The following is a 15,566-nucleotide window of genomic DNA, read 5'->3' on the forward strand; positions in this document are numbered from 1 at the left end:
TTTTCAGATGCTTAGCAGATCATTTGTTCCTTCATTATTGCCTTCATTTTACAGGTGGGAAAACTGAGGCTCCAACAGGCTAAATAATTTCCACAAATTAAAGCTAAAATTGGAGAACTGTGGCCTTGGTCTCAATGGCCAGATCCAAGTCTTGTTACACAGTACCAAGTTCTACTGATTTCTGTCACAGTGGGTCTACTTTCTCTCCCTCTTTTTCTACCTTCTGTCTCTATTATAATAGCCTTGTAATAAGTCTCCGCCTAGTTCCAGCCACAGTGAGTCTTAATCACTTGGTAATATAGACCAATTCGAGTCACTCCAGAAGTGTGTATGCAGATTTTTCATATAATCTGAAGCTCATTCACAGACCCCTGGATTAGTAATTTTGCTTTACCTCCTCAGATTTATCCTGTATATCTCCAAATGACTCATCTCCTAAAACTCTCTGATCTCATTTCGAGCCTCAAAAAACTAGTGGTTTTCTACCACCTCATGAATGAAACAAAAATCACTATCCTGGCATTCCAGGCCTTTCCTGATTCTCTACTCTAAGTCCACTACCAAAGCTCCAGATCACTATCTTAACTAATAACCACGACTATTCAAATATGTCTCAAGTTTTTTCACTACCATGTTCTCAACATGAGACATTATCCACCTTCAGCCTCTGCCAATACATGAATCCAACCTCTGTGCTTGAACATACTTCATAACAGAACTTACTCTTCCTCCCACATACGGCCCATTCCATCTTTGGTCCTAATCTTAAAGAAATAAAAAATAAACAACTCTTCATGTTAAAAAGAAAATTATCTTTTCTCCCATTACCATCTGTGGTACTTGAATCAACAGGTAACAAATCTAATCCAATTCCACACAAATTCCCCTGTCTTTTTGCCTTCCCTGGTATACCACATCATTTTTTTTTCATGGTGTGGCACCTAGAACTGAACACAATTCTCTCTGTTTGATAGTGACAGTGCTTTTGTCTCTGCCAATAGCTTGAGTACAATAAGAATAGCAAGACTCATCGATGCTGTCTTGCCCCTGTTCTGTCAGTGCTGCCCACTACTTATTAACTCTGGGCAACTTCATTACATCACTGACTTATATGAAGTTTGCAGGACTCTAAAACTCATGAGGTCTTTTTCACTTGTGCAACATGTAAGCCAAGTTTCCTGGAACTAAAGTCAGCATTTTACTTCCTCCCTATTCCACAATGCTTGTTAGAATCAGCATATCAAGATCTTTTGCTATCATGGATCTTATCTCCAACGTATGTCCATCTCAATCTTCTGACATCCAAAAATATAATTAATTTACCATCTTTTTGGTATCTTTGTCAGTTTAGTGATTAATATGTTTGGTATCTTTTCCAGTTTAGTGATTAATATGTTGAATAGGACATGGATAAGTATCCTGTGAACTCCAATATATTCTTCCTCATCATCATTATTCAAAAATCCAGATCATATTCTATTTTGGCCACCAGGCAAGTGGGTCTTAACCATTAGTGTTCATAAGAATCATCAGAAGCTTTGCACAGTGGCAGTATCATAGCCAATGAGGTTTATCCGAGGCGCGATTATTGCTAATTGAAAACTTTTCCCATAAGAATCATCAGAGATGCTTGATAAAAATGCCAGTTCCTGAGGCTCAGCTCCAAAGAGTCAGTAGATCTGGAGTAGAGGCCCAGGAATCTGGATTTTTAACAAGCTGAATGTATCTAATATTGTCATAGAAAGACCACACTTTAAAAATGGCCCCTTGGGGAACCTGGGGCTCAGTCAGTTAAATGGTTAAGCGTCTAACTCTGTTTCAGGTCATGATCAGGGTCATGGGATTGAGCCCCACCTCAGACTGTGCATTTGGCATACAACATAGTTGTGATAAATCATTGCATAAAGAATATAATGTTCAATAAAAAGTGCTGGTAAACTAACTATTCATGAAAGTATAGTTAGGTTCTTTTCCCATACCATATACACAAAAATAAACTGTAAACAGATTAAAAACCTAAACATGACAGGCAAACATAAATTTTCTTAGAGAAAAACTGAGATAATATCTTCATCAAGTAGGGCTAGGAAAGGATTTTTTAAATAAAATATAAAAACTTTTATCAAACTTAAAAAACTGACATACCTAAACATGTTAAAATTAAAATATCTTTATAAGAAAAAGATTTTAGAGAAGTGACAGGACATACCCCTGATTGAGAAAAGGTATTTGTAATATATAACAACAAAGACTATGCACACAGAACAAATTTTTTAAATCAATTACAAAAAAAAATCCAACAGAAAAATAAGCAAAGGATATAAACAAGTCATGAATGAGGAAGACACTAATCGAGGAAATGGAATTAAAAAGAAATCCAAAATTTTAATAGTGGCAAAAAGTAAGATTGTTGATAGTATAAAGTTGAGTTGGGGATCTGAGTACAGAGGGACTTACACATTGCCAAGATATAAATGGATACAATTACTTTAGAAAGGAAATTAGTAGTGCCAAGTGAAATTGAAATGTACCCATAATCTAGCAAAATGCTCCCACATATATGTACCCAATGAGACATAGAATGGATATCTACTATCACACAGTTTTTTCATAGTAAGAGAATGGAAACCACCTAACTACCCATTAGTATGGGAATAAATAAGCTGTGATGTAGTCTTCCAATAGGAGTTAAGATTCACATGGTGGTTAAAGTGAACAAAATCTATACGGATAAATTACAAATATACAGTGAAGCCTTACAAAATCACATATGGAAAAATATAAAATAAATTTTTGCTTGTAAGAATTTCTCAATGACATGTTATACATTTTATGTAAGACTTTTTATTATGACCATTTTCAAATACATAATATAGTGAGACTCCTATACGCATCACCTTGCCTCATTAATTATCAATATTTTACCAAAGATTGGTATACATTTAGACATAACAAAATTCATGCTGAGGAAATGGCCATGAGCCAGGCCAACCAAAAAGAACAGGACAAGAAGAAAGGAGAGCCAGGTACTACTGCAGGCATTGCTACCAAGAGCAGTGTGATTCTGGCATATTTATTTTCTCTGCGAGGCCTCCCCTCTGAACTGGGAAGACTTGAGATTGGACTGATAAAATAGGACATGAGAAAATAATCAGGATGCAACCTTTCTAGAAGGTACAAATGAAGAAATCTAAAAGGCACAAAACACCAAGAAGACCCAAAAGATCAAAAACAATAAAATTTGTACTCCCTATTCTTAGTGTTTTGTAACTAGATAATCCGAGGTCTCTTCTAGGTCTGCTGGGTTATGATGTCACCCTCAGATATGTTCTTGAGAAAAGCACTAACACAGCCACCTCCCCCCGCCCCCGAAAACACATCGTCTTTATTCCCTATAGCTTGCTTTAGTACCCCAGTAGCTTTTAGAAGGATCTCTTTGCTCCTTCTGTTACTTCCCCCCACTTCCACAGGGCTGTTGGCATAGATAAGGAAGACTAGTAGCCTGGCTCTGTCACCCCAAGTTTCCAGTATGCAACAGAGAAAGAAGGAATCAGAAGAAAGGCAAATAAGAGCCCAACTGAGTAGTCTGGAAAGGTAGACACATACCTCTTGAAGCAGTGCGCTGCTGTAAGGACCCAGCAGCTACTCAGGAGTGTGGCCCCACAAAGAAGCCTGCCATCTCCATGGGATGACTTTAGCCGGAGAGACACTTGCCAAGGCCAACCACCCCTAAGAAGAAGGTAAGTCACTTAACTCCACATAAGGTAGAAAAGGCAGAGAAAAGCATCCATTAAAACAATGACTCAGAAAGCTTGCAGGTTGGAGAAAAGCAGTACAAAAGGGACCCTCAGATATAAAAATCCCTTCCTAGAACTCTGAGCAGTCCATACTGAAGATTCGCTTGTGGGTATTTGTATGCATCCCACCTATCCTGACAGTCATAGAATCAAGTTGAGTCTTCTTTATACTTCATTGTTTGAAGTGTATTTTCTCTCCCCACTACCTCACCTAGGCAGCCTAAGGAAGTTATTTGATAAGCGAAATACTGGTTTTCCATGAGTAAATGCAACAAGAAAAGAAAATTATATTAAAAGAGTCAAGTCTAAAACAAATATATTCTAAATTAAATGAATTTTGTAGTTATGTGTTTTTTCAGACCTCCTGTTAAATTAATTTCTACCACATAACTTTTCAGCAACGTATCTATTTTATAAATCAGAGGGTAGTGATCTAACGACATGACCTATATAAAGTAAATGTAGGTCAAAAAATGTGAAATTATTAGTGTAATCTGTATTTAATTAACCCAATATTAAATAAATAAAATAAATCCCTTACGTAACACTAAAAAAAACCCAATTTGTAACACTGTGTAGAGGTAATTATATATAGTAATTCTGTAATATGGAAAAGAACATTTTACCTTAAAGAATTTTTCCCACCAATGATCCGCTTCTGCCGGTGGTGCAGTAATCTCAAGCCACACACAGACGAGAGGGATTCTGAAGCAGACAGAAGTTATTAATCAGATTATCATATTGCTGATAGTGGGATAAAGACACAAGTGACACATTACCTGCTGCTTCCTTCTCTATTTTAAAATGTCTTCTCTCCTCAAATTATAGGATACTGTTCCTTATAATAAAAATTAAATGTCTTCTCACTTTACCAAGAATTCCCAAGCAGATCAGGAACTTGAGGAAGTTTCCCATATTAAGTGTGGACTCTGCCCAGTACATCATCCTACAGGTGCCTATATCTCCTCCTCCACTGATTTCAGAAATCATTTGGGAGTGTAGGAAGGGTAAAGCAAGAGAACTGCAAAGGCAATACTGGTCTAAACTACTTGCTCTTCATACACAACATTGCCAAGCCATGTCTACAAAAATCTAATTTAAAGGAGCAAAGCACATTCCTGGAATGGGATTCTGATCTAAATTCACATTTACATTTAATCATATAGCAAATTAACTTATGGAAAGTTTTACTAAACAGTCTAAGTGGCATTTGAGGGAATATAGTCAAACTTCCCAAGATAACAGACTCGATCAAGAGCATAAAAAAGAGTTAAGAATTAAAATGTATGAAAAAGTGGTATACAAAAGAAAGTATGACTATTTCAAAAATAATTTTAGGAAGGAGGAGAATATCTATAGTATTTTGTTTCCTTGGTTAAGTATATGTTTTAAAATATCGATAGATAGTTTTTCTATCTGTGTAAGAAGAAAAGGCTGAGAATTGCACCATGACCATGAAAATCTAATCAACATGGGGCACCTGGGTGGCTCAGTGGGTTAAAACCTCTGCCTTCGGCTTAGGTCATGATCCCAGGGTCCTGGCATCGAGCCCACATTGGGCTCTCTGCCCAGCAGGGAGACTGCTTCCTTTCCTCTCTCTCTGCCTGCCTCTCTGCCTACTTGTGATCTCTGTCTGTCAAATAAATAAATAAAATCTTTAAAAAAAAAAATCTAATCAACACTAATATTCTCCCAAAATAATCACGTAAAAGGGAGCTCAGTAGGGAATCAGCATTAGTTATTTCTTCAGAGAGAAAGATTGAATTACGTGTACCAAAATCATTAATTTGCCAAATGATCTCAGAGGCATGCTGTCAATCTTTAATTCTCATCTCTTTAGGATATGAGTCCTCTAGATGACACAGCAAATTATAAGAGATGAGAAAAACATAAGTTTCAAATAATGGTCCAAGTCAAGTCAATGCATAGAACACCAAAATAAAAGAATGATGTAATTAATACTGAGCAAGCAAAACTGAAAGTTTACATCATCTGGTGCAAGGCACCGGATTATAAAAACGTAAAATCTATTTAAAGCCATAAAATCCACAGTTACCAAAACAAAAACAAAAACAAAAACAAAATTAGAAAGCAAAATGAAGTTCATTTAAAAAGGGGTCCCATCAGATGACCAATAACCAATGGCCTGAGTGTGAATTCCCTTATGGAAGTCACTAGGAAGGTGCCTGGGTGGCTCAGTTTGTTAAGTGGGGGGTCTCTTGATTTTGGCTCAGGTCATGACCACAGTCATGAGATAGAGCCCCCACGCTGGGCTCCGCACTAGTGCCAAGTCGGCTTGACCCTCTCCTTGCCCCCTACTTGTGCTCTCTCTCTACAATACATAAATAAAATCTTAAAAAAAAAGAAAAACAAGAAGTCACTAGGTCTTGAACCTCAATACAAAATCAATAGGCTAATAAGCCAGATTCTGTAATCCAGCTGGTCTAAAATGAAATCTTGTTATTTGATGTATGGTGGTATTGAACCATGGAAAGGTATCAAAATAAGTGTTGCTACAACTCTAGGAATTTACGAAAACAAATGTATAAGTAATGAAATACATATGGTATTTCATACTTTAAAGTAGGTTTATATAGGAATATAGTTAGAAACATTTACAATTCTTAAGTTTTTATGTTTTTCTACTGCTTCAGAAATTTGATATAATCCAAAGAATTAGTTATATTCCATTTTTAACTGTAGTTTAAATTATTGAAAGGAATTTAACACATTATGTTATAATTAATACTTATATATGTATACTATTTAGTAATATTAAATATATGTGATTTGGTAAACTGAGAAGTTCCTTAGACAGTGAAGAATCATACTAACTGCATCCAGTTTATTTTTGCATTGTCTTTAGCAATTAAAAGGTGTTAGAAAATGAGAATGCTCAAATATAGGCACCAAATTTTCAGACAGTCCAATGCATCAAAACTATGAACTTTCAACATACATAAAGAGGTGATTTTTCTATTCATAAAAATATAACCATAGCTTTCTACAAAATAGCTACTTTTTTATTCATTTAAGCCACTCGTTGTTTCATAAAAGTTACTCTCAGCTTTAAAGGACCTTTGTATTTAAGTACAAAACATCTATTACTGTACTATACTGGAAGATTATTTCTCATTTTCCTTAATGTTTCTAAATTTCAGAAACTAAACTCTACAAAAGATAATATTCTTTTTGCAACTACTTTTAAGTTTATCCTGGTTGTTTAAAATATCAGTAAGAGTGGAAGAAGTTCCTTTCTGTGATTAATCTTTAAATTTTGCTTTTTTGGGAGCACCTGGGTGGCACAGTCAGTTAAGTCTCTGACTTAACCCTTAAGCGGTTCATGTCGTCATCTCAGGGTGGTTAGGATCAAGTCCCACACTGGTCTCCACACTGAGCATGGAGCCTGCTTGAGATTCTCTCTCTCCCAATGCCTCTTCTCCCCTCCCCTCTCTCCCTCCTCTAAGAAAATAAAAATAATAGAAAAATTCATTTCTTTCTATGTCAATTCTAAATCTTCAAGGATAGCAACAAGTTTGACTGTTTTATTACATCCAGAGAAAGAATGGGACAGAAGTGGCTGAGAATGTCAAAAGGGCATGATGTCAAATCCTATAAATTCACTCCCACCCCTGAACTCTGCTCCCCATGTAAGCCCCATCAGTCAAGTTTGTCAGGAATCACTGCCTCTAAATACGAACACAGAGTAGGTATAGTCTTTTTTTTTTTTTTTAAAGATTTTATTTATTTATCCGACAGAGAGAGATCACAAGCAGGCAGAGAGAGAGGAGGAAGCAGGCTTCCCGCTGAGCAGAGAGATGGATGTGGGGCTTGATCCCAGGACCCCGAGATCACGACCCGAGCTGAAGGCAGCGACCCAACCCACTGAGCCACCCAGGCGCCCCGCGTAGGTATAGTCTTATGGAAGGAGATTTTTGTTATCAAAATACTGTTTATACTAATGAAGTGAAAAGTACTCTGACTTGTATTGGCCCCAGAAAATGACTTACCTTTATTATTGTTACCTGTTGCCTTCTTGCTAAAATAATCACAAATGACTCCTGCATCTTCACTGTGGCGGCAGTTATGTCTTCCAATATCTTGTTTGATACAGTCAGCCAGGGACCTCTCATTTCCTGTGCACTTCACATTGTCCACATGGATGGGTCCGTTTCCTTCTCCAAAATAAGCCATGGTTCTTGCTTTGGCAGGGCCCCTGGGAACAGAGCCTTCTTGAGGATGTGGAGGACGAGATGATCGTACATTTGAATACACCACAACATACAGTCTCATTCAGTTAACTCTTAAATATTAAAATTAGCATCTATGAGTGCTAAAAAATATTTACTTCATGATTTTGTCCAAAAAAAGCTTAAAAGAGGTAATAACTAGGGCGCCTGGGTGGCTCAGTGGGTTAAGCTGCTGCCTTCGGCTCTGGTCATGATCTCAGGGTCCTGGGATCTAGTCGCGCATCGGGCTCTCTGCTCAGCAGGGGGCCTGCTTCCCTCTCTCTCTCTCTCTCTGTCTGCCTCTCTGCCTACTTGTGATCTCTCTCTGTCAAATAAATAAATAAAATCCTTAAAAAAATAAAAATTTAAATTTAAAAAAAAGAGGTAATAACTAAACCTTCTCTGTTTTCCTACCCCAGAGCTTCCTTATTGCATCAGTTAGTTGCCTCTAATTTAGCTTCTGCTGAGAAAGTCACATTAAATAAGCATGTCAGAAATTCATGATAGTCTTAAACTCTAGTTTAAGCAAGAGAAAAATCATCTCAAAATTTTCTTATAGAGCATAACACTCTTTTAAAGTTGGTTAAAACTGCCAAGAAAAATATGAGGTCAAATAATAGCCTACGGAGCTAAAAATTTTAAAGTCCTCTTTAGAAATAAAAAAGTCTAATTTTTTTTAAAAGTCTAATTTTTAACAGAGAAAGACAAAACCAGGAATCACAAATAGAAGTAAGTAGAAGTAAGAGTTATTTTGGTATGTCACTTTTTTGTTGTTGTTTGTTTTTAATTGCACAGTACTTTTTTAAAATATCCAAATACTAGGGATTTATTCATGAAATATTTCAAACTAACACCATATTCAAAACTCAATTCTTGATAAACTAATGGCAAAATTAGGAAAGGCAAAGTTTTAAATTCTGAATCATGAGGAAATTATTTTTACAACCTCAACTTAGAGAAAGACTTATTAAACAAGACATAGGTGATATACTTTAAAGGACTAATAAATTCAATAAAAATTAGGAATGCTATTTTACTAAAAACCACCCTAAGGAAAAGTAGGAGATAAATTAAAAGGTTGATGCATATATTTGTAACACGTACTTACAAATATATTTGTTGGTGAATACACCCAATAGAGGGGACTATCATACAAAAAAAAAAAAAAAAAAAAAAAATTCTCAAAATTTGTAAATTTTTTTTAGACCTAACAACCAAGAGAAAAATAGGCAAAAGACAGGTTTTAAATCAAAAGAAACTGATTCATTAAAAATGACAATTTGGACCATATTTCTCTCATCAAAATATATTCTACTTAAAGTTATTATACTTTCCTTATACTTAATGCAGGATCTCTAGCAAAGTCATTTATTGATATGGATTCTCTGAGAAATTCATTTGAATTACCTCCTTCAGCAATGAAACCTGAACTCACATGCTGTGGTTGGCAACACAGTTACTTCAAAAACTGGTACAGCTAACTAGTTAACTGCTACTCTGACAAAAAGTGCAAATAAAAATAAGATTTAACCCATTATAAATTTTTAGTCATGGAAGACCCCTATGCCTGAACAGGTGACTCTAACAGTACTCTTAAAGCAAATCTTTTTTAATATGAAACTTATTATTAATTATAGAAGTAATAAATGCTCATTGTATCAAATTTACAAAATAAAAGTATATAAAGTCCCAACAATAGGCTGCTAGCATTTGTATATTCCCTTCCTGTACATACTTATGGGGAAAATACTAACCATAATTTTTACTGGTTAAAAAGATTTATTGAACACTTTAGTGCATCTCAAACTTCAGAGTACTTAAAAGGCCACTTGGATTGATTCTGAGTGTATCACCAGTGGGACTTAGCGATCTATTCTTTTTTAAATAAGCCCTACATGATTCCTATTCAGGAAGCTCTGCATCAGACTTTAACATAGAGGCTCCTGGGTGGCTCAGTCCAGTAACTCTGATTTCAGCTCAGGTCATGATCTCAGGGTCCTGAGATTGAGCCCCGCCTCAGGCTCTACACTCAGCATGGAGTCTGCTTGAGATTCTCTCTCCCTCTGCCTCTGCACAAGTCCCCATTGCCCCACATGTGCACAATCCTGTGCTCTCTCTCACACTCAAAATAAATAAAATCTCCTTAGAAGAAAAACCTTAATATAGAAAAATCAAAGTTTTTTCCCTACTGCTGCACATTTACTTTTAAAATTCAAGACTTTTTACAATTATAGATACATACTTACATGTAAGTGTTGGTGAATAGCTTAGGATTCTTCCCAAAAGTAGCATTTTTGTTCAACAGGTATAAAGATTTTTAAGGTTCTGGATATATATTGCTGAATACAGGGCAAGTCTTTGGAAAGGAAGTTATTCATTTGAAATACATACAATTAAAATGTGATTATTTAAAGAACAATTTTTTTTGTTTTATTTTGTGTATCATAGTTCTATCTGGAATTTATTTCTGTTTAGTGTTAGTAAGGGATCTGGCTTAATTTTAGTCCCTAAGTTCACAATCCTAATAACTTTTCCTACTGATTTGAAAGGCTTATTTTTAATTTAATCATTTATCACAATTACATGTACAGAAGCCATTTCTTGGTCTTTACAGTTCAGTTACCCCCAACCTTGGGGATTACCATTTAAATTACCTTTAGAAGCCTTTAAAATAATAGCAAAACCTAAAAAAAAATAAAAAATAAAAAAAAATAATAGCAAAACCTGAACCCACCTAATGTCAATTAAAGTAGGATCCATAGGAATGGGCCTGGGCATGGATAATATTTTTTTTTTTTAACTCTCAGCGTTATTTTAATTGTACAACCAAGGTTGCTAACCACTGGTGCAGTTAGAGACATTGATGTCTTGCCTGTTCTGGTGCCAATACCACATGGATATGATTTCAGATGAACCTGGAAATCAAGTCTCTCTCCCCACCACCACCCCACCAAATACACCAAGAAAAATAAAAGATTTTTAGGAGGACAGCATTTATTGGTTACATTAATTTCTGTTTTGTCTTTCCATTGTGGTGTATCACTTATTAGCTCTTCTACCTCCAGTAAAGATTTTCTTTTCTTCACATAGGTCTCAATTCTTGTGATTATTCCCAGTCATTTCTTTGTTTTTGTACCATCTAAATGACATTGTTTTCTTTTTACTTTTTACCTTGCTTATAGGAGCTATTACATTTTTAAAATATTTGTATTTACTGGAGCACCTGGGTGGCTCAGTGTGTTAAAGCCTCTGCCTTTGGCTCAGGTCATGATACCAGGGTTCTGGGATCAAGCCCTGCATCGAGCCCTGCATTGGGCTCTCTGCTCAGCAGGGAGCCTGCTTCCTCCTCTCTCTCTGCCTGCCTCTCTGCCTACTTGTGATCTCTGTCAAATAAATAAATAAAACTTTTTTTTTAAATTGCATTTACATGATTACATCAATAAACACTAGTTCTAATGCTATTTTATTTATTTATTTATTTATTTATTTATTTGACAGAGAGAGAGAGATATCACAAGTAGACAGAGAGGCAGGCAGAGAGAGAGAGAGAGAGAGAGAGAGAAGCAGGCTCCCTGCTGAGCAGAGAGCCCGATGCGGGACTCGATCCCAGGACCCCGAGATCATGACCTGAGCCGAAGGCAGCGGCTTAACCCACTGAGCCACCCAGGCGCCCTCTAATGCTATTTTGATTCTCAGTACTTCCAAGGAGGAAGCGTCACATATGATATAGCTGTCTGAGGGACAGAGCTCTGGAACTCCTATTAATAAGACCTAACCAAACCTTTGGACAGCTTAGATGTTTTCTGGATTGATTATTACAAACAAATGCCTTATTAAAGTTTTTTACCAATTCAAAGTAGACCTCAAGGAAAAAAATCTACTCTAGTCACATACTTGTTTACAATTATATATATGTTCTAACATGAAATCCATTTCCCCTAGTGGGAAATTATAAAAACATTTAAGTATGTTTCGATTGAACAAATATCCAAATGATTCTCATGTAAATATTTTTAGACAGTAAATTACAGATTGTGCACTAGAAGATGATTATCCAATTTGTTATAATAACATTAAATTACTGATTTACTTACTAAGAGAATTTATTTTATTTTTTTAAGATTTTATTTATTTATTTGTCAGATAGAGAAAGCACAAGCAGAGGGAGAAGTAGGCTCTCCATTGAGCAAGGAGCCCAATGCAGGACTCAATCCCAGGAACCTGGGATCATGACCCACATGTCCCAAGAGACTTTACTTTAAAGAAACAATTGGGGCATCTGGGTGGGTCAGTTGGTTAAGCATCTGCCTTTGGCTCAGGTGATGATGCCAGAATCCTGGGATCGAGCCCCAAATCAGGCTCTCTACTCATAGTAGAATCTGCTTCTCCCTCTCCCCCTCCCTCCACTCATGCGCGCTCTCTCTCAGTCTCTCCCCCTGCCCTCCTGCTCTCTCTGAGATAAATAAATCAGATTTTTTTTAAAAAAAAACAATTACAAAGTAAGATCTTCCAATGCTTTTCTTGATAATTCTTACAGAAATATTATTGAAAATTGCTATAGGGGTGCCTGGATGATTCAGTTGGTTAAGCCTCTGCATTCAGCTCAGGTCATGGTGCCAGGGTCCTGGGATCAAGCCCCAAATCAGGCTCTCTGCCCAGCAGGGAGCCTGCTTCCCTGTTGTCTCTCTCTGCCTGCTTCTCTGCCTACCTGTGATCTCTCTGTCAAATAAATAAATAAAATCTTTTTAAAAAAAGAAAGTTACTACAAATTTGTTTGTTTAATCTATATTCTTTCTTACCTAAATTCACTATTTCAGTTAAATATAAAATGGACTGATGATAAGTAAAGAACAATGAAAAATGTAGAAAAAAGCCAAAGTGAAAATGCATTGATGAATATGCTTATGAACATTTTCTCTTTAAACTTTACCTAGAACACACAATTCAACCATCAAACTCGATCATTACCTTCATATTTCCAAAAATAATACTAGGTTTCCTGGATTATTCTAATAAAAATATAAAAGCATGGCAAAGTAACCAGTCTCAAACGGCAATATATTTTAATGGCTGATTTTGGATAAATTCACTGTGAATTAAATGTTAAGAAAAATAATACTTTTTTCAAATAAAGAAACAAGTCTTAGAAATGTAGTGAGCCAAGGAAACTTATATCATTGATGAAGTCCACCTAGACATCTGGACAACCAGTTTGAAAACTGAAAATCTGTGTCACAAATAATGGACCCATTTACCATAAGACAATTGGAATTGCAACCAAGTCCAAAACTGAGCAGCAGTAAACTGAAGTAGGGTCTGGGTAACCAAAAGCAAACTTTGAATTAAAAAATTAGAAAAAGCATTTGAATTCTTATTAAATCAAGAAATACTACTTTTTTAAGATTTTATTTTTTGAGAGAGACCAGAGCACATGCACATGTTGTGGGGGAGGGGCAGAGGAGGAGGGCAGAGTGGGAGGGAGAGGGACAAGCAGACTCCACCAGAACATGGAACCCAAGGAGGCTTGATCTTAACAATTCTGAGACCAGGACCTGAGCCAAAATCAAGAGCCGGACACTTAACCAACTGGGCCACCCAGGCATTGCAAATTAGAAATACTTGTAAAAATAAAAATGTATTCTGCATAGGAATAACCAGTTAAATTTATCAATACTTAAGATATGCATAGATGTATAATTAAAGATATATTTTAAAATCCAAACCAGTGGCACCTGGGTGGCTCAGTGGGTTAAGCCTCTGCCTTCAGCTCAGGTCATGATCTCAGGGTGCTGGGATCAAGCCCCACATCAGGCTCTCTGCTCAGCGGAGAACCTGCTCCCCCCCCCCCACGGTGCCTGCCTCTCTGCCTACTTGTGATCTCTCTGTCAAATAAATAAATAAAATCTTTTAAAAAATAAAATAAAATCCAAACCAACATTAGTAATCTATTATGAGCTCATCAATTTATGCATATTTGTCTAAATTTCATAACCTCTAAACTGTAACATGTTCCATATATTTGCAGCTGCCAAATTAATACTCACAGTGTTTTCACAGTCATTTGCACACATGTTCAAAACCCCCACAAATGTGCATTACCCAGTTGAAGTCTCACAAGAAGATAACCTTCTTATTTATTTCAGCTCTCAAACTGAAACACGTGTCCTTTTCGCAGTCTACTTAGTGCCATGTTTTTCACACTGAAACTCATGCCTCAGTGAAGCCTATTTACCACCTATATTTTCTCCAGAAAGTGCATCACAGCCTTTTTGCTCTCAGGAATGCTGGATAGCTCTTGAGCACCCTACGTTGATGGCATTTTAAACAGTGAAGTCATTGGGGCACCTGGGTGGCTCAGTCATTAAGCATCTGCCTTCATGAAGATCAGGTCATGATCCCAGGGTCCTGGGATTGAGCCCCGCTTCTGCCCAGCAGGAAGCCCACTTCTCCCTCTCCCACTTCTCCTGCTTTGTGTTCCCTCTCTCGCTGTTTCTCTCTATCAAATAAATAAAATCTTTAAAAAAGAAAAAAAACAGTGAAATCATCAAAAAATGAAAAAAATTAATAGACCAAAATTTTGCAAGTTTGAAAGCTAAAATAAGAAGGCAGAGCATCTTCTTGTTCAACCTTAACTCTAGAAGCAATGACTCAGTATTTGCTGATACTATATTCACTGTGACTTTAGAAAGTATAACGGCTGTGAATAAGGAGAACCAACCACAATTTCAGTAACTCCAGAGTCTCTTAAGAAGGCTACAGGGTTGAAACCTAAATCAAAGAGAAAAGGTTACCAACTTTACCTGGTAAAAGCAGTATTATGAATATTCAAGAATTATTAGACTATTTGCTATTTGATAAAAGCTTTTTTTTTTTTTTTTGAGTAAGCTCTAGGCCCAACACGGGGCTTGAATTGGCGACCCTGAGATCAGGAGTTGCATACTCTCCAGTTGAGCTAGCCACCTGCCCCCAAAGCTATATTTCTCATGTAACAATGTATCTTGCTTTTAGGAAAATAGAAAAATTTAAGCAGACTCTCCTTAGTATTTCTTAATAATCTGAAATCAAGTCAGTATGCTGCCAGTATTTCCAATTGATTCATAGAAATTATTTTTAGGTAAGAAATAACTCATTAGAATGAACCTAAAAAGTCAGAAATGCTCATCAAGAAACCATGCCAAATGATTGGGTTTTTCTTACTTGTAGCCAAGCTGACGACAGATCACAGTCGCATCCTTGTCAGTCCAGCCATCATCACAAATGGTTCCCCACTGGCCATTGATGAACAACTCCACTCGTCCTTCCTTCTTATTTTCTCCATCCATCAGTCTGATGGGAAAACCTAAGTATGATTTGAAAGTATTAGAAAAGCCAAAACAGCAAACTAATGTTGAAGTATGAGAGACTTTATAAAATACAATTCATTTTTTACATCAGCTATAAAATCAGCTGGGTAATACAAGAGAGGGTGAGGAAGAGGTATTAATAAAAAACTGTATCGACTTTTGCAATGTCATTTGAAGCCTTGGGGTCAGAGCACTCA

The 15,566-nt window shown here is 36.4% G+C and overlaps 1 protein-coding gene and 1 pseudogene across 3 annotated transcripts in view; one reads left to right on the forward strand and one right to left on the reverse strand.

Moving 5' to 3' along the window:
* PRSS12 (serine protease 12) overlaps nucleotides 1-15,566 on the reverse strand; it is a 72,679-nt gene that overhangs the window by 12,247 nt on the left and 44,866 nt on the right. For 2 of the 3 annotated variants that reach the window (XM_032333274.1, XM_032333277.1), the window contains exons 8-11: nucleotides 15,224-15,365; nucleotides 7,808-8,013; nucleotides 4,424-4,502; nucleotides 3,607-3,729 (exon numbers count right to left, since the gene is read on the reverse strand). In XM_032333274.1, coding sequence (XP_032189165.1) covers nucleotides 3,607-3,729; nucleotides 4,424-4,502; nucleotides 7,808-8,013; nucleotides 15,224-15,365 — 550 coding nt within the window. The remainder of the gene's footprint in view (nucleotides 1-3,606; nucleotides 3,730-4,423; nucleotides 4,503-7,807; nucleotides 8,014-15,223; nucleotides 15,366-15,566) is intronic. The other variant, XM_032333276.1, reaches the window with a different exon arrangement.
* LOC116585348 lies at nucleotides 1,535-1,727 on the forward strand (annotated as a pseudogene).

This window comes from Mustela erminea, chromosome 2 (assembly GCF_009829155.1).
Source record: "Mustela erminea isolate mMusErm1 chromosome 2, mMusErm1.Pri, whole genome shotgun sequence".
In the NCBI taxonomy this organism is placed as follows: domain Eukaryota; kingdom Metazoa; phylum Chordata; class Mammalia; order Carnivora; family Mustelidae; genus Mustela; species Mustela erminea.